This window comes from Macaca fascicularis, chromosome 10, assembly GCF_037993035.2.
Source record: "Macaca fascicularis isolate 582-1 chromosome 10, T2T-MFA8v1.1".
Lineage (NCBI taxonomy): Eukaryota > Metazoa > Chordata > Mammalia > Primates > Cercopithecidae > Macaca > Macaca fascicularis.
This window is the reverse complement of record NC_088384.1, coordinates 85,833,624-85,853,954: the sequence shown is the minus strand read 5'-3', so window position 1 is coordinate 85,853,954 and position 20,331 is coordinate 85,833,624. Positions and strand designations below refer to the sequence as shown.

General features: G+C 37.4%; 1 protein-coding gene across 1 annotated transcript; it reads right to left on the bottom strand.

Moving 5' to 3' along the window:
* Positions 1-257: 257 nt before the first annotated feature.
* Positions 258-20,122, bottom strand: LOC102141933 (signal-regulatory protein beta-1-like). Its single transcript, XM_015457864.3, has 4 exons — positions 19,562-20,122; positions 16,997-17,344; positions 1,040-1,354; positions 258-807 (listed from the first exon to the last, which is right to left on the bottom strand). Exons 1-4 carry the CDS (start codon positions 19,929-19,931, stop codon positions 488-490), a joined length of 1,353 nt encoding a protein of 450 aa, XP_015313350.3. The 5' UTR covers positions 19,932-20,122; the 3' UTR covers positions 258-487.
* Between the last annotated feature and the right edge of the window lie 209 nt (positions 20,123-20,331).

The window sequence follows — 20,331 nt, the reverse complement described above, 5'->3', positions numbered from 1 at the left end:
CCAGGAAGGACCTGGGTTTAATCAGAAAATGATAAAAACACTAAAAAATCTCCTGGCAAGAAACCATTAAGATCATTCAAGGAAACACAGACTCCCTGTCTTGGCAGGAGTTTCAGACATTATCTAGTCCTCTTATGACCTTGTACCTTAAAATCCTAGTACCTGAAATCCTGTTTGAGACCTTAAAAGAAAGGGCAACAAATAATATATAAGAGATCTCTCTAGGGAGTTGGATTGGGTGTACTTGATTCCTAATAGAGATTTAGTTTTTGATAAATACCTATACGATTTTGGGTTGTGTGTATGTGTGTGCATGCACTTCTGTGTGTGAGGGAGAAGGAGAGAGTGAGAGTGTGTGAGTCAGCAAGAGAATGAGAAAGAGAGTGGGCTTTGCTTTTATAATTTAAACTTTTATAAATCTGAAAAGAACGTTTTATGGAAAGATGAAGGAGCCTCCTTAAATAAATCATGGAGGCCTTGCTATTGGCTACAACTGAGACCTATCCAGGTGAGCAGAGGCCCAAAATGTCATTTTTACAGTGATCTTCTGCCATCCATCTTGTTCCACCTGGCAGGTGAGCATAGTGTCCTCCTCATGGTCACTGTTTTCCACCAGGATGGAGCTCTGCATGCTGTACAGTCCGTCTTTGCCCTTGGTGGGGGTCAGGGTCTCATCTCTCTGGGAGACACTTCCATCTTTCAGCCAGGTCAGTTGCATGTCCTGGGGATAGAACTTCTCTGCCTGGCAGGTGACATTCATCTTGTTATTTGAGGCAGGGTGCTGAAGAATGGACACCTTGGGTGGAACTGAAATAGCATAGAACACATGCTCAGACGTCATGAAACAATCAGATCCATCTGCTTATTGCTTGGTGGCCATTTACTTAGCACCTACTTAGCATGTCGCTGTGCCTAGCACATAGTAGATGTTCGGTAGTTGGAATGACCTGTTATTATTTAAGCCTATTCCCCGGAGCAAATTTGGGAAGAACTATGCTCCAAAGACACGTGAAAGCCGGGTACATGTGGTGTTACCTACCTATTATGGTCTCAGACAAATCAGCCTTCCCATGAAGAGGGTAATGCAAGCTCCGGTGGTACACACTGCAGGTAACATGAGAGTTTAGGTCATCTAGAGCTGGGACTACCTCCGTGGTACTGACGATTTTGTAGGCATTGCTGTTCTTTAACTGAACCACGTGGGTCTGGAGGGATGAGAGTTTCTTCCCATTTTTGAACCACTTCAGGGTGACATTTCTGGGATAGAAGCCGTAGGACATGCAGCTAAAATTCACAGTCTGCCCGAGCAAGGCCCTCTCCAAGGGGCCTATTACCACAGGGAGAGAGGGTGGAGCTACAAGAAGGAAGATGAATGAACAATTAGTGTTGGTAAGCTATAAAGTATTCTATGTGCCTTATAAAATTTTAATTCTGACAAGTCTGTGATTAGGTATGATAATGTCCATTTTATAGATAAGGAAATTGAAGCTGGTAGAGGTAAAATAAAAAATACTAGCAACTTGCAAAGCCTGGACCGGAAAACAGGTTTATCTGACCACACAGCCTGTGGTCTTGACTCAGGTGACACTGTTTCTCTGTTCAGGAGCCATATTCCTATATCTTTCTCACTCTTGGTATTGATTACTCCAACTTACCCATTCTCATTTAATAAGGTTTAGACAACAAGGAATAGAAGGAAGTGTTCTTAGCCTAATGCTTATCTACCAAAAATCCTAAAACAAAATATCTTTAATGTGCAACTTTATAAGAATGTCCTTTAGTCAGCAACAACAGGATACCTACTCTCATTGTATCTATTCAATGATGTACTGGAGATTCTGGCCTAAGCAATGAAACAAAAAGTGATGAATAAACAATAATTGAGAAGAAAGAAAAAATATAATGTAAACTGATACAAAAAACTTAAGTGAATCTATTTGCTGACTAAAAAACTGATAGATTAGAAAACCAAATGAATAAAAAATTTTAAATTATTATATTTGACTGAACACAGAATAAATTCCAAACAGATTAAATTCTTAAATCTAAAATTTAATAAAACTATAAGAAGGAAAAAATAAGGGAATATCTATATGTCTCTGAGGTGGAAAAGAACTTTAAGAAAACATCCTAAAAACACAACTCATTGAGATTTGTAAAGTTGACTTTAAAGATTTATAAAGGTAACTATAATAAGGGTCAAATTATACACGACGAGAAACATAAACAAAACTTAAAAGCAATCAGTAAATAGGAGAGGAAAGGAAGTAATACATATAAGGTAATGTGAATGAAACAAAAAGCAAGCATAAAATATAGAGGATCAACAAAACCAAAAGTTGCTTCTTTGAAAACATATAATTCTCTGGTGAAAATGAAGAGAGGAAATAAAATATTGAGAGAGAGAGAGAGAGAGAGAGATACAATCACAGATGTGCAAAAGGGGCGTTACTATAAATCTTGCAGGCATTAAAATGATAAACATTGGATATATTGAATAGCTTTTGCCAATATAAAATATAAAATTTAGAAAAAGTGAAAAACTATCTGGAAAAATGTAGCTTATCAAAAGTGAATAAGAAGAAATAAGAAACCTGGGCAGTATCAAAATTATTAAAGAAACTGAATCAGTAATTTAAAAAATTTTCCTGTAATGAAAATTCTAGATCTAGATGACTTCACTGGAAAGATCTGCCAAACATTTATGTAATGAATAAGTTTTATCTTATGTAATCTTTTCTAAAAAATAGAAAAAGGAGATAGACTTCCCAACTCATTTTTTGAAGATAGCATAACTTCAACAACAAAATTCCAACAAGAATAATATAAAGAAAACACATAGATTATTATCTTACTTCTGAATATACGTTCAAAAATCCCAGACAAACTTCAGCAAACTGAATAACACACTATCACCAGAGTGGTTTTATTTCAGGAATAAAAAGTTGAATTAATATTAGAAAATCAGACTGGGAAACATGGCAAAACCACATCTCTACAAAAAATACAAAAATTAGCCAGGTGTGGTGGCATGGGCATGTAGTTCCAGCTGCTGGGGAGGCTGAGGTGGGAGGACCACTTGAGCTCAGGAGGTCAAGGCTGCAGTGAGCTGAGATTGCACTGCTGCACTCCAGCCTGGGTGAAAAAGCAAGACATGGTCTCAAAAAAATAAAAATAAAAATAAAAAAGAATATCAAATAATGTTATTCATCACATTTCCAAATTGAAAGACAGTAGAACCATATTACCATTTCAATAGATGCAGGAAAAACATTAAATGTTAATATTTATGCTTAGAAATTATTTGTAAACTAAGAATAGAGGTGAATTAATCTGATAGAGATAATCCATTAGATTAAACCATATGCAATTGCTATTTTTATTATATGAAAAATGATATAATATAGGCAATATATGGTTCATCCTAATTTTAAAAATACAACAAACATTGTAATCAAAGGTAAAACATTGAAAGCTTTGAAATCAAGTTGGTGTAATCTGGTTTGCCACCAGAAATTAAATCCAATCTTTTATCAGAGATTCTAGTTTGCTTAAGAAGTCATAAAGGAATATAAAACATATAAAGATTAGGATGAAATACATTAAACTGTTATTATTACTACATGATACCATTGTGCCTTAAGAAAGGTCAAAAGAATCTATAGACAAATTTTTTGAAATAATATGAGAATTTAACAAGTTTGCTAGGTACAAAATCGATGTAAATTCAATTTTAACAAACATTAGAAAATTAAAAACATTTTAAAATGACCTCATTTATAATAATATTAAAAATATAAAGCATGGAGGAATCAATCTGATAAGAGGTGTACCATGTCTATAGTAAAAACTACAAAACTTTATTGAATGACATTATAAAGGATTTAATGAATGAAAAGACATACCATGTTCATTGATAGAAAATAATATTGTAAAAATAAAGAAATGTATGCATAGGTATATATGAAGATACAAACATTTGAATTATTCCCAGTTGATAAGAAGTCAGTGTAATCACAATTAAAATCCCATAAATTATGTGTGTGTGCATATGTGAGTGTGTGCTGAACTTGACAAAGATATTCTAAACTTTTCATGGAAATGAAAACGGCCAAGCATAACCAAAAAGAATAAGGTGGGATGACTTGTTCTACCAAGTACTAAAACTTATTACAGAGCTGTAGTTATCAAGATAGTGGTGTTTGAAGGAACGAACAAAGAAAACATGGAAAACATTAGAGAGCCCCAAATCAGATCCATCATATAAATGCTTAATTTTTGACAAGTTTGCACTGCAGAGCAGCGAAGAAAAGGGAAATTTTTAAAATAAATGAAGTTGGAACAATTAGATATTCATATGGGGAAAAATAAAATCTCATATCACAAATATGGGGATTCAGACTAAATGTGAAAGGCAAAACTATAAAGCTTAACCATAGGAAGCTATGTAAGAGTATGTCTTCAGGATTTAAAGGATTAAGGAAAGATTTCTTAAACAAGCACTGAAAACTATAACCATAAAGGAAAAGGTTGAAATTTTGACCACACTAAAATCAAACCTTTGTCACTGTTTTATTAAATTGTTGTAATGGATGCTTTTATTACTGGGTTTCAATCATTTTTATTTTTCTGACATAGGGATTTAAGGCTATAAATTCCAAGTACAGCAGTAACTACATGCCTCAAGTTTAGTGTGCAGTATTTTAATTATTATTTAGTCCAAAATATTTTCTAGCATCCGTGATAATTTCTTTTTGATAAATCAGTTATTTAGATCATTCCCCAAATTCTTAACATATGAGGATTTTCTAATTATCTTTTTGTAAATATTTATAGTTTAATTCCACAATGATCAGAACACATACTTATGTAATTTTGATATTTCAAAATTTGTTGAGACTTGCTTCTTGACCAAGTACATGATTAATTTTAGTTAATATTTCACATGGGCTTGAAAAAGATATGTGTTTTTCAGTTGTTGGGTGCAGTGCTCAATTACATCAAATTTGTTAATCACATTGATCAAATCTTTTGTATCCTTACTGACATTTTGTCTGCATGTCCTCTTAGTTACTGAGAGAGTGGCTGTGGTAGTCAACCTTTAAGATGATCTCCAGCTCCTGGCATTCACACCACTATGTAATCCCCTCCCCTAGATCTAGTGACTCACTTCTAATGAAAAAGTAAAACTAACAGGATGTCACTTCTGAAATTAGCTTATAAAGAAATTGTGACTTGTATCTTCTTCTTCCCCTCTCTCCTGCTTCTTGAGGAGAAGCAGCTGCCATGTTGTGAGCTGTCCTATGGAGAAGCCCATGTAGCAGATATCTGATGTCTTCAACCAGTTGCCCGCAAGGATCTGAGGCCTGCCAATAAACATGGCAGTAAACTTGAAGTGGATTCTTCTCCAGTTGAGCCTTTGGATTATTGCACTATTGGTAGACACCTTGATTGCGGCCTTACAAGAGACCTTAAACCAAGGTCTCTCAACCTAAACTATGTCTACAATCCTGACTCACAGACAACGTGAGACGATAAGTGTTTGTTGTTTGAAATCACTTAAGTTTAGGTAATTTGTTAGATGACTAATACAGATTGGTTAATAATCTGGTACCATAATTGTGAGAAGGCAATGTGAAAATGGAACACAGAGAGATTTAAAGACACTGGCGTTGAAGATTTAAGCTATGCTGCTGACAGGCCAGTGATGCTGGCAGCAACCAGAAGCCAAAAGAGAAAGGGAATATGCTCTCTCTTAGAATCTCCAGAAGTAGCAGTTCTCCTGATGCCTTGATTTCAGTCCAGAGATATTGATTTCAGACTTCTGGCCTCTAGAACTGTGAGAGACTAAATCTTGTTTTTAAACAACTTTATTGCGATGTAATTCAAATACCATACAATTCACACATTTAAAATGTACAATTCAATATTTGCAGATATTTGTTTGTAGATATGTGCAACCATAACCACAGTCATTTTGAACATTTTTATCATCTCAAAAAAACCTCCATGCCTTTCGTGTAATAACCTCCATTTTCCCCATCTTTCCACCATCCCCCAAATCATAAGAAATGTTCTGTCTTTAATCTACTTTCTGTCTCTATAGATTTGCCTATTCTGAGTATGTCATATAAATGGAATTATTTTTAAAAAGTGATTTTTTTTTATTATACTTTAAGTTCTGGGATATATGTGCAGAACCTGCAGGTTTGTTACATAGTTATACGTGTGCCATGGTGGTTTGCTGCACCCATCAACCCGTCATCTACATTGGGTATTTCTCCTAATGCTGTCTCTCCTCTTGTCCCCCACCACCCAACAGGCCCTGGTGTGTGATGTTCTCCTCCCTATGCCCATATGTTCCCATTGTTCAACTCCCACTTATAAGTGAGAATATGTGGTGTTTTTTTTTTTTTTTTTTTTCCCTGTGTTAGTTTGCTGAGAATGATGATTTTAGCTTCATCCATGTCCCTGGAAAGGACACGAACTCATTCTTTTCTATGGCTGCATAGTATTCCATGGTATATATATGCCACATTTTCTTTATCTAGTCTATCATTAATGGGCATTTGGGTTGGTTCCAAGTCTTTGCTATTGTGAATACTGCTGCAATAAATGTACATATACATGTGTCTTTATAGCAGAATGATTTATAATCCTTTGGGTATATACCCAGTAATGGGATTGTTGGGTCAAATAGTATTGTAGTTCTAGATCCTTGAGGAATCACCGCACTGTCTTCCACAATGGTTGAACTAATTTACACTCCCACAAGCAGTGCAAAAGCGTTTCTATTTCTCCACATCCTCTCCAGTCTCTGTTGTTTCCTGACTTTTTAATGATCACCATTCTAACTGGCCTGAGATGGTATCTCATTGTGGCTTTGATTTGCATTTCTCTAATGACCCGCGATGATGAGCTGTTTTTCATTTGTTTGTTGGTTGTACAAATGTCTTCTTTTGAAAAGTGTCTGTTCATATCCTTTGCCCACTTTTTGATGGGATTGCTTGTTTTTTTCTTGTACATTTGTTTATGTCCTTGTAGATTCTGGATGTTAGCCCTTTGCCAGATGGATAGATTGCAAAATTTTTCTCCCGTTCTGTAGTTTGCCTCTTCACTCTGATAATAGTTTCTTTTGCTATGCAGAAACTCTTTAGTTTAATTAGATCCCATTTGTCAACTTTGGCATTTGTTGCAATTGCTTTTGGTGTTTTAGTCATAAAGTCTTTGCCCATGCCTTTGTCCTGAATGGCATTGCCTAGGTTTTCTTCTAGGGTTGTTATAGTTTTAGGTCTTACATTTACATCTTTAATTCATATTGAGTTAATTTTTGTATAAGGGGTAAGGAAGGGGTCCAGTTTTAGTTTTCTGCATATGGCTAGCCAATTTTCCCAATACCATTTATTAAATAAGGAATCCTTTCCCCATTGCTTATTTTTGTCAGGTTTGTCAAAGATCAGATGGTTGTAGATGTGTGGTGTTATTTCTGAGGCCTCAGTTCTGTTCCATTGGTCTATATATCTGTTTTGGTATCAGTACCATGCTGTTTTGGTTACTGTAGCATTGTAGTACAGTTTAAAGTCAGGTAGCATGATGCCTCTAGCTTTGTTCTTTTTGCTTAGGATTGTCTTGGCTATACGAGCTGTTTTTTGGTTCCATATGAAATTTAAAGTCATTTTTTCTAATTCCGTGAAAAAAGTAAATGGTAGCTCAATGGGAATAGTATTGATTCTATAAATTACTTTGGGCAGTATGGTCATTTTCACGATATTGATTATTCCTAAACATGAGAGTGGAATGTTCTTTGTTTGTGTCCTCTCTCCTATTTCCTTGAGCAGTGGTTCGTAGTTCTCCTCGAAGAGGTCTTTCACATCCCTTGTAAGTTGTATTCCTAGGTATTTTATTCTCTTAGTAGCAATTGTGAATGGGAGTTCACTCATGATTTGACTGATTGTCATATAGGAATGCTTGTGATTTCTGCACATTGATTTTGTATCCTGAGATTTTGTTGAAGTTGCTTATCAGCTTAAGGAGTTTTGGGGCTGAGATGATGGGGTTTTCTAAACATACAATCATGTCATCTGTAAACAGAAACTTCCTATCTGAGTACGCTTTATTTCTTTCTCTTGCCTGATTGCCCCAGCCTGTACTTCCAATACTATGTTGAATAGAAGTAGTGAGAGAGAGAGGGCATCCCTGTCTTGCTCTGGTTTTCAAAGGGAATGCTTCCAGCTTTTGTCCATTCAGTATGATACTGACTGTGTCATAAACAGCTCTTATTATTTTGAGATACATTTCATTAATACCTAGTTTATTGAGTGTTTTTAGCATGAAACAGTGTTGAATTTTATCAAAGGCCTTTTCTGCGTCTATTGAGATAATCATGTGGTTTTTGTCATTGGTTCTGTTTATATGATGGATTACGTTTATTGATTTCCATACGTTGAACCAGCCTTGCATCCCAGGGATGAAGCTGACTTGATCATGGTGGATAAGCTTTTTAATGTGCTGCTGCATTCGGTTAGCCAGTATTTTATTGAGGATTTTCACCAGGGATCAATGTTCACCAGGGATACTGAACTGAAATTTTCTTTTTTTGTTGTGTCTCTGCCAGGTTTTGGTATCAGGATGATGCTGGCCTCATAAAATGAGTTAGGGAGGAGTCCCTCTTTTTCTATTGCTTGGAATAGTTTTAGAAGGAATGGTATCTGCTCCTCTTGTACCTCTGGTAGAATTCAGCTGTGAATCCATCTGGTCATTGGCTTTTTTTGGTTGGTAGGCTATTACTGCCTCAATTTCAGAACTTGTTATTGGTCTTTTCAGAGATTCAACTTCTTCCTGGTTTAGCCTTGGGATGGTGTAAGTGTCCAGGAATTTATCCATTTCTTCTAGATTTTCTAGTTTATTTGCATGAAAGTGTTTATAGTATTCTCTGACGGTAGTTTGTATTTCTGTGGGATCAAGGTGATATCCCCTTCTTCATTTTTTATTGTGTCTATCTGATTCTTCTTTCTTTTCTTCTTTATTAATCTAGTCTATTTGTTTTGTTAGTGTTTTCAAACACTATAAATTTCCCTCTAAACACTTTTTTAAATGTGTCCCAGAGATTCTGGTACATTGTGTCTTTGTTCTCATTGGTTTCAAAAACTTATTTATTTCTGCCTTAATTTCATTATTTACCCAGTAGTCATTCAGGAGCAGGTTGTTCAGTTTCCATGTAGTTGTGCAGTTTTGAGTGAGTTTCTTAATCCTGAGTTCTAATTTGATTGCACTGTGGTCTGAGAGACTGTTATGATTTCCATTCTTTTGCATTTGCTTAGCAGTGTTTTACTTCCAATTATGTGGTCAATTTTAGAATAAGTGAGATATGGTGCTGAGAAGAATGTATATTCTGTTGATTTGGGGTGGAGAGTTCTGTAGATGTCTGTTAGGTCTGCTTGGTCCAGAGCTGAGTTCAAGTCCTGAATATCCTTGTTAATTTTCTGTCTCATTGATCTATCAAATATTGACAGTGGGGTATTAAAGTCTCCCACTATTATTGTGTGGGAGTCTAAGTGTCTTTGTAGGTCTCTAATAACTTGCTTTATGAATCTGGGTGCTCCTGTATTGAGGGCGTATATATTTAGGATAGTTAACTCTTTTCGTTGCATTGATGCCTTTACCATTATGTAATGCCCTTCTTTGTCTTTTTTGATCTTTGTTGGTTTAAAGTCTGTTTTATCGGAGACTAGGATTGCAACCACTGCTTTTTGTTCTTTCCATTTGCTTGGTAGATCTTTCTCCATCCCTTTATTTTGAGCCTATGTTTGTCTGTGCCTGTGTGATGGGTCTCCTGAATACAACACACCGATGGGTCTTGACTCCTTATCCAATTTGTCAGTCTGTGTCTTTTAATTGGGTCATTTAGCCCATTTACATTTAAGGTTAATATTGTTATGTGTGAATTTGATCCTGTCATTATGATGTTAGCTGGTTATGTTGTCCATTAGTAGATGCGGTTTCTTCATAGTGTTGATGGATTTTACATTTTGGCATGTTTTTACAGTGTCTGGTACTAGTTTTTCCTTTCTATATTTAGTGCTTCCTTCAGGAGCTCTTGTAAGGCAGGCCTGGTGGTGACAAAATCACTCAGCATTTGCTTGTCTGTAAAGGATTTTATTTATCCTTCACTTATGAAGCTTTTTTTTTGACTGGATATGAAATTCTGGGTTGAAAATTCTTTTCAAGAATGTTGAATGTTGGTCCTCACTCTCTTCTGGCTTGTAGGGTTTCTGAAGAGAGATCTGCTGTTAGTCTAATGGGCTTCTCTTTTTGGGTAACCCAATCTTTCTGTCTGGCTGCCCTTAACATTTTTTCCTTCATTTCAACCTTGGTGAATCTGATGATTATGTGTCTTGGGGTTGTTCTTCTCGAGGAGTATCTTTGTGGCATTCTCTGTATTTCCTGAATTTGAATGTTGGCCTGTCTTGCTAGGTTGGGGAAGTTCTCCTGGATAATATCCTGAAGTGTATTTTCCAACTTGGTTCCATTCTCCCCATCACTTTAGGTACACCAATCAAACGTAGGTTTGGTCTTTTCCACATAGCCCCATATTTCTTGGAAGCTTTGTTCATTCCTTTTTGCTCTTTTTTCTTTAATTTTGTCTTCACACTTTATTTCATTAAGTTTGTCTTCAATGTCTGATATCCTTTCTTCTGGTTGATAGATTTGACTCTTGATACTTCTATATGCTTCATGAAGTTCTTGTGTTGTGTTTTTCAGCTCTGTCAGGTCATTTGTGTTCTTCTCTAAACTGGTTATTCTAGTTAGCAGTTCCTGTAACCTTTTATCAAGGTTCTTAGCTTTCTTGCATTGGGTTAGAGCATGCTCCTTTAGCTTCAAGTAGTTTGTTATTACCTACCTTCTGAAGCCTACTTCTGTCAATTTGTCAAACTCATTCTCCATCCAGTTTTGTTCCCTTGCTGGTGAGGAGATGTCATCCTTTGGAGGAGAAGAGGCATTCTGGTTTTTGGAATTTTCAGCCTTTTTGCACTGGTTTTTCCTCATTTTCATGGATTTATCTACCTTGATCTTTGATGTTGGTGACCTTCTGATGGGATTTTTTGCATGCCCATCCTGTTTGTTGATGTTGATGCTATTGCTTTCTGTTTGTTAGTTTTCCTTTTGACAGTCAGGGCACTCTTCTGCAGGTCTGCTGGAGTTTGCTGGAGGTCCACTCCAGATCCTGTTTTCCTGAGTATCACCAGTGGAGGCTGCAGCACAGCAAAGATTGCTGCCTGCTCCTTCCTTTGGAAGCTTCATCCCAGAGGGGCACCTGCCAGATGTCAGCCAGAAATCTCCTGTATGAGGTGTCTGTCGACCCCTGCTGGGAAGTGTCTCCCCATAAGGAGGCATGGGGGTCAATGACCCACTTGAGGAGGCAGTCTGTCCCTTAGCAGAGCTCAAGCGCTGTGCTGGGAGATCCACTGCTCTCTTCAGAGCTGGCAGGCAGGAATGTTTAAGTCTGCTGAAGCTGCACCCACAGCTGCCCCTTCCCGCAGGTGCTCTGTCCCAGGGAGATGGGAGTTTTATCTATATGCCCCTGACTGGGGCTGCTGTCTTTCTTTCAGAGATGCCCTGCACAGAGAGGAAGAATCTAGAGAGAATAAGTGATCTTTTGTTATTTTATTCTTTAACTTAGCATATGCTTTCAAGGTTTATCCATGTTGTTGCATGTATTATTAGTAGGTAATTCCTCTTCATAGTTTAATAATAAACCACTGTATGTATAGATCATATCTTGCTTTTCCATTCATCAATTGATAGATGTTTGGATTGTTTCCACCTTTCAGATAGTGTGAGTGCTGTTATAAACATTTGTGCACAAATTTTTATGTGAACATATGTTTTCATTTCTCTTGAGTAAATACCTAGGAATGGAATTGCTGGGTCATATAGTAATTTATGTTTGACTGTTTTAGGAACTGCCTATCTATTTTCCAAAGTGGCTTCATTTTGCATTCCCACTTGTAGTGTATGAGGTTTACAATTCCTCTACATTCTCATAAACATTTGTTATAATTTGATTTTTGATTTTAGCTATCCTTATTAGTGCAAAGTTTTATCTCATTATAGTTTTGATTTGCATTTCCCTGAGGACTAATTATGCTGAGTTTCTTTTGATGTGCTTATTGGCAATTTGAATATCTGCTTTGGAGACATTCTTTATGTATTCTAAATTCAAGGCCTTTATCAAATATGTAATTTGCAAATATTTTTCCCATTCTTTGGGTTATCTTTTTACTTTCTTGATAGTGTCCTTTGAAGCATAAAAGGTTTTATTTTTTAAGAAGTCCAATATATCTATTTTTTCTTTTGTTTCTCATGTTTTTGATATTATGGTTAAGAAGCCAATGCAAAATCTGATGTCATTAAGATTTATCCCTATGTTTTATTATAAGAGCTTTATAGGTATTTTTAGGCTTTCAAACCATTTTGAGTTAATTTTTGTATATTGTGTGAAGTAGGGGTTCAACTTCATTGTTTTCTGTGTGTGGCTATCCAGTTGTTTCAGCATTATTTGTTGAAAAGATGCTTCTTTCCTCATAATCACACTTGTTGAAAATCAGTTGACCACGACCACAGATACATGGGCTTGTTTCTGGACTCTCTCTTTTACATTGGTCTATAGGTCTATCCTGTTCCAGTACCATATTACCTTGATTGCTGTGGATTTGTAGTAAGCTTTTATTTTTATTTTATTTATTTATTTTTAGAGATGAGATTTCACTATGTTCACCAGGATGGCCTCAAACTCCTGTCCTCAAGTGATCCTCCCATCTCAGCCTCCCAAAGTGGTGGGATTATGGGTGTGAGCCATTGCGCCCAGCCAGTAGTAAGGTTTGAAAGAAAAACCTGTGTTATCTTACTTTATTTTTCAGGATTGTTTTGGCTCTTCTGGGTCCTTCATATTTCCATATGAATGTTAAGATCAGCTTGTCAATATCTACAAAAAAGTAGGTTGGGATTCTGATAAGGATTGTGTTGGATCTGTAGACCAATTTGGGAGAATAATGCCATCTTGACAATTTTAAATCTTCCAGTCCATGAAAATGGGAAAATTCTCAATTTATTTACATCTTCTTTCATTTCTTTCAACTTTTTTGATAGTTTTCAGAGTATAAATTTGCACTTCTTTTGTTAAATGTATTTTTATTTTTAGTGTTCATTACAAGTGTGTGGAAATGTAATAGATTTTTGTATATTGAACTGTATTCTCAAGCTTGCTGAACTTGCTCAGTAGTTTGAATAGTTTTTTAGTGGGTTCCTTAGGATTTTCTATATACAAGAACATGTCATTTGTGAATAGAGATAGTTTAACTTCATCCTTTCCAATTTGGATTGTTTTTATTACTTAATTGTCCTGACTAAAAATTTTGGTACAATGTTTAGTAGAAATGGTGACAGGAGACATCCTTGTCTTGTTCTTCATCTAATAGGGACAGCTTCTAACCATCCTCATTAATTATGACATTGGCTGTGGGTTTTGCTAAATATGATGTTAGCTGTGGGTTTTGCATCCGTGTGCTTTATCAGGTTGATAAAGTTCCCTACTATTCCTAGTTTTTTTAGTACTTTTTTAAATAGAAGAATTTTAGATTTTACCAAATTCTTTTTATCATCTTGTGAGGATTATGTGGTTTTCTTTTTTATTTTATTGATATTGTGTTGTATTAAATTAATTGACATTCAGATGTTAAACCAACCTTGTATTTGTGGGATAAATCCCACTTGGTCAACATGAATAATGCTTTTTTTATGTTGCTGGTTTCAGTTTACTAGTATTTTCTTAAGGGATTTTTGTGTCCATATACATAAGATATATTTGGTCTGTGTTTTTTTCTTGTGATATCTTTGTCTGGTTTTGATATCAGGGTAATTTTTTGTTACCAATTTAATCTATTTAGTTGTTATAGGTATCTTGAAATGCTCTATTATTTTTGGGCCAGTTTTGGTAATTTTTGTGTCTTCTAGGAATTTGTCTTTTTCATCATATAAACCTAGTTTATAGGCACATGTTTTTTCATAGTATTCTTTAATATTTCTTTTTATTTCTGTAAGGTTACTTATAATATTCCTTCTTTCATTTCTGATTCTAGTAATTTGAGTTTCCTTTTTCAATCTTCAGTTCAGCTAAATAAATAAACTTGGGAAATTTTCAACTATTCTTTCTTTGAATATTTTTTCTGCTGTTTTCTCTTTCTCCTCTCCTTCTGCTATCCCTATTACATGTATGTGGTGTGCTTAATGATGGCCTACGTTTCTCTGAGGCTCTGTTCATTTTTTAAATGTTATTTTCATTTAATTTTTCTCTGTTCTTCACATTCCATAATTTACATTAATCTATTTCAAATTTGCTAAATCTCCTTCTTAAAATCTACTGTTAATTCCCTCTAGGGCAATTTTTCTTTCAAATTGTTATACTTTTGAATAAGAAAATTTTCATTTGGTTCTTTTTAATAATTTCTATCTCTTTATTGATATATCTTATTTGATGCAACATTATCATCTTACTTTCCTGTACTTATTTAATCATGGTTTGTTTAATCACGTTTCTTTGAACATATTTGTAATGGTTACATCAAAGGCTTTGCCTGTTAAGTTTGACATCTGGTGGTCATAAAAAGCAGTTTCTGATACCTTTTTTTTGGTTTGTTTTTGGTATATGTGTCATATTTTTCTGTTCTATTGCATGTCTCACTTTTTTTGAAACTGGACATTTTACATAATATATTGTAGAAACTCTGGATATTGATCTCCCTCACAACCACCAAGGCTTGTTATTGTCATCTGCTTGTTCAGTTGTTGAGTGACTGGATGGATTATTTTGGTACAGTTGATTCCTCTTCTTTGCCGTGGGGTGTAGACCTTGACAGGGAAAAGGGAGGTTTTGGTTCAAATATCAGACTTTTACTTTTCTTCCCCAGTTTTAGTAGTTTAAAAATTATTTCTTCATTTATGATATGCCCTTAATACTATTTCCAGAGACTCTAAATATTTTTTTAAAATGATTTTCACCAGTTTCCATGGAGTGGGCCCTTGGAACTTCTTGTGCTATTATGCCACCCATAAGGGTCTGTTTCAGTTGTTTTAAGCTGTCAAATTTGTATCCATTAGTTACACCAACTACAAGAAACTAATACATAGCTAAGTATTTTAAAAATATATATATACATTTTTATTTATTAAGAAATGGCATAAGTTTGGTACATTTCTGACTCAGAACATTTGAATGTTAATAAGGATATTGAACTCATTCACAGTATTCTCCCTCTAAACAGCTGTCATGCACTCCTACACCTCCACTCTAACTAGAGACTTCTTATTAAGAAGAAGGCAAAGCCATAAACCCAAAGGGTTCTGAGAAGAGTCTACCGGGGTTCCAGTACCCATAGCCTGGAAGACAAGCCCATTAACCTTTCAGAGGCTCAACTTCCTCATCTGATAAGGTAGGGCGTGGACCATGTGGTGGATGAACATATTTTATTTTCAACCTGCTTAGCATTTGTTCCATTGGGTTGACTGCTTATCTCTCATGGCATCTCATCTCCCTAGCAACAATGAATAAAATGTTGACAACAAGGCATACAAAAGGCTAATATGGATAATTCCCTAGAACTCATTTGTGAAGGTTGGTAGGAAGAAGTTCTCTTTCCACATCGGTTGTAAGATGGGGGAATGAATATCAACACTTTCTGCATTTATTTTCACTATTGTATACTGAAGGATTTTATGCAGCAGGAAAGAACAAATCCATGAAGAGATTAGACAATGTCAGAGAACCGCAATCTTGGTAACACTAAGCCCTAAATCCAATGCTTTAGTCCCTGGTTCCAAAAGTTCTGCCTTGAATACTGTGAGTAACCCAGAATTCTCTGCAGGTACAGAATCAATCAACTCATATTTTTGGTTGAAATTAATGCATTTGATCTTCTCTCTTGTAAGTAAATGTTCTTCACTAATATAGAGCATACTGGACTGGGTCCAGACAACCCTACCTCTTTATTCCCTACTATGTACACTCCTGAAATCTCCCTGAGTTAGGTTCCTCATCTGTACAGTGAGTACAAGCATCCAGCAATTCAAATGTTGCTATGTAGATAATATAGATGAAATGTTTGGAATATAGTAGATGCCCAATAAATGTTAGCATTATTGTATGACCAATTTAATAATTTCTCAGGCTGGATATTGCCCAAAGTTCACAGGGCACCGCAAGTAGCAAAACACTAAGAAAAAGGCTTTGGATGCAGAAAACATAGATTTGTACTTGCAGTTCAACACACTACAACACATTGTGGGATGTGGGACCTTTATTATTCTTGTAGCCCTTAGGACATTGTTGATTTAAGCAAATTGGCTTAGCAAGGAGATGTTTTCTTTCACATTATTAGAAGTCCAGAGGTGAGATCGGAACAAGGAGCAGTATGGTTGTGCATATTGTCAAATCTACACTGGTTACATATCTGCATTCATCTAGACTTTTTCTCAACCTTATTCCCCTCATAGTCATAAGATGCCTGCTTAAAGAACCTGGAGCAACACAATTGCTTGTTTCCAGCCAAGAAGGGGAAGAATTACTTTAGATTACCAGATTTCTCTGCAAGCCTGTATTTTTCTCTGATAGACCCAAACTGGCCAAGTTCATCCCATATTTGAGTAAACCTCCAGCAGGGAACATGGAATTATACTAGTTGGCTTAGGTTAGTCATAGGGGGTGGATTGAATATTGAGAAATCAACCAAAATAGCTCTCATCACTCATCACTCAACCTTTTGAGTCTTTTTTTCTTCCTGTAAAATACCTAACTCACAGTTTGCTGAGAGAATTAAAAAGATCAAATGTATGTTGTACCTTCAATAATATTTGGCACATAGCAATTGTTGAATGAACAGAAGACGTAACTGCTGAGATGATATTATACTCCGGGGGTATGAGATATAGGAGACATACTCACCAGTAACAAACACCTGAGTGCCCTGACCTGATTGGTACTCCTCGGTAGCTTTCCCTTTTATGAACTTCACGCAATAATAGGTGCCAGCATCAGCAAGAGAGATTTCATGGATGCGGATGGAAAAGTCTGTGTTGCCAGGCTTGTTGGTGTCTCCAATCTCTTTTACTCTGGGAAAGTGACCTTGTTTGAAATTGTAGATTAATTTCCGGTTTGGCCCTGTTCCCTTGAACCACAAGACAGGTCCATTTGGTAAGGTATCTGGTACGCTGCAACTCAAGATGATTGACTCCCCAGTTGATACAGTCTGCGACATCTCTGTTTGTTGCACATGGAACATATGTGTGGCTCCTGGAAAGAAACTGAAAATCATTTCTCATTTCCCCTTCTCTGGCTTAAGCATGGGTACAGGTCATGGCTGGGCCTCATTCATTAATTCTCTTTTTTTTTTTTTTTTTTTTTGAGACGGAGTCTGGCGCTGTGTCACCCAGGCTGGAGTGCAGTGGCGCGATCTCGGCTCACTGCAAGCTCCGCCTCCCAGGTTCACGCCATTCTCCTGCCTCAGCCTCCGAGTAGCTGGGACTACAGGCGCCCGCCACCACGCCCGGCTAGTTTTTTGTATTTTTAGTAGAGACGGGGTTTCACCATGTTAGCCAGGATGGTCTCGATCTCCTGACCTCGTGATCCACCCGCCTCGGCCTCCCAAAGTGCTGGGATTACAGGCTTGAGCCACCGCGCCCGGCCCATTCATTAATTCTTTTAACGACATGCATAAATGCCCATGCACTGAGTAAAGAGAGGCCTTTGCACATGGAGGCAGCTTCTCCCCAGAGTGCTGAAGGAGGGGAGTTAGTCCAGAGGACCAGATGTATTCCTCCTCAGTTCCATTCCTCAGCCCTCAACCACGGTAACAGGAGGACAGGGAGGGAGAAGGGGGAATTATCAATGGGTAATGTTCATGGAGAAAGACTAGTTCCCCTATCCATCTAATTGCCTAGAGTCACTTGGTACATTTGGAACTGGGTTCAAGTCCTGTCCCTCAACCCCACATCTCCACTGAGTTTGGGATTGGCCTTCCTCTCTCCTCTGAAGGGTGATTATTCTCTGAATTTGTAGAGAAGTTCATGCTGAGAGATGTGGAGACGTTAAAACAATTAAAGAATGAGGTGGTCATGGCAACAGCATATAGTTCCACTGCTTATCTCTTCAAGAGAAAGAAGGGAGAGGGTTTCCTTTCCTCAACAAAAAGAGATTAGAACCTCAAGGGCCCTCTACAGTTTTGGAGGTTCTAACCGGCCACCCTTTACCCTCCTACACAGTCATCATCACTACCCTACAATGTGTCAGGTCCTGGTGATAATCTCTCCTATTAAGCTTGGTTGTCAAAACCACAGACTGCCTAAGGAGCAGGTTAGAGAGAAAGGGAACTCCTGGTTGGCAAGGCCAGGAGGCAGTGTGGGAAAGCAGTCTGCATTGACATTATGTAACTTAAGGGAAACTTGTGGATTTTCCATTGCCATTTGGGCATTATGGAATGTGTCTGGATTCAAGGGAAACATTACTGGGAAGGTCAGTTCTCCTGGAAGAATAGAGGGACACCTAATATCACTGTATTTCATGACGTTAATTCAGGGGTGGTGAGGAGAAGGAATTACTGGTTATCCTGGGAATAAAAATACTTGGAATGAAAGAACAGTGGGGCTGGGAGTGGAAGTCTCAGGACAGACCTGGGAAAACTCAAGTGTCAGGAAATGACTCAACCCCTCTGGGAAGGCTTTCTGCAAAAAAGACTTTGGAGAGATCGATACACAAGACTGCTCCTTCTGGTCTGAGAATTCCCCAACAGTGCCAGGCCATGGCAGGAGATCACATCCACTCATTGACTCTTATGGGGAATGGGAATGTGATCTCAGAGTGGACTGTGGTGACCACTCAGGTACTTGCTATCAGGCCCCAATCACATTCCAATTGGTAATGGGAAGGTGAGTGGGATCATGGAGGCATGTAGAGAGTCTACCTGCCTGAAGAGCCCTTTGTTTTGGCCCAGGAGATACTGGGCATTTTGGGGAAAACTTCACCTATGTTGATATTCCATCAGAAGCTAAGATGTGGCTGCTAGCATCTGTGACTGGAAGTTTGGGGTCATGAAATAAGTCATAATATATGCAATGCATATACCTGGGCCCAGGTTTCTTCCTAGAACCTTAGAAGTCAGTCAGCCTTCTAGGGCCCAGTTTTCTTACCATTTAGGCCATGCAGTGCACACATGTAGTTGCACTTTGCATACCCAGTATCTTTTTATTTTTAAGTGTCTCCTATGTCATGGGTTCTGGTGGGGTTGGCATCAGAGAAGGATGTGGCTTGTCAACATAGCTTGATTCAATATTTGGCACAGGTTGTCCAGAATGGCTTACTAGAAAGGCCATTGGTAGAAACCTAGTCTACAGAGTAGTTTGTGGATAAAGGAGCACAGCATTCAGTATGTAGTGATGATTTGGTACATGGTGAAGGATTTTAAAGATTCATCTTCATAAACCCAGGGAATAAAGTGCATCAGGCTGTGCTCACCATTCACATACACGATGGTGCCTGGACCAGAGAAAAACTCCATGTCAGGGTGTCCTACCCTTAACTTCACACAGTAGTAGGTGCCAGCATCCTCTGGCAACACGTCACGGATGCGAATGGAATAGTCAGTTTGATCGACCATTGTGTTTTCCACCGGAGTTACTCTGGGGAAGTGGCTTCCATTGAAACTATAGATTAATTGTTGTCCTGGCCCAGTGCTCTTGAACCACAAGACAGGCCCTTCTGGGGACAGAGCAGACATATTGCAGGCCAGGGTTAGGACATCTCCAGGATTGACTGACACTAAAGTCTGAGGCTGGTTCACCTGGAACTCTTCATCTGAAGTTCCTGGAAAGAAACGTGGAATCATCTCTCATGTTCTCTGTCTTGGCTCAAGATGCTCTGAGGGTCTAGTTATAGGTCAAGGTGGGATCTCAATATGATAGTTTTATTTCAGCATCATGTGATGGCACCAGTCATATAAAAATTACAATGCTGGGTGCCATGTGAGGTGAAGGGGAGGGTATCAGTGTACAAATAGGAGAATGGCGCTTTCCTTCTGCATTGGGGCATGAGGATGGCCTGCAATATATTAGGCACTAAATAAACATATTTTAAATAAATATATGAATATATTTTTATTAAATGAGAATATACAAAATATAATTTGGGTCAGATTTTTCTAATTGTCTCAGAATCAGTGATACGGCCCCAGCTAAGGACAGTACGTTGATAACCAACATACTGCATACGGAGTGCATATGGAGTGA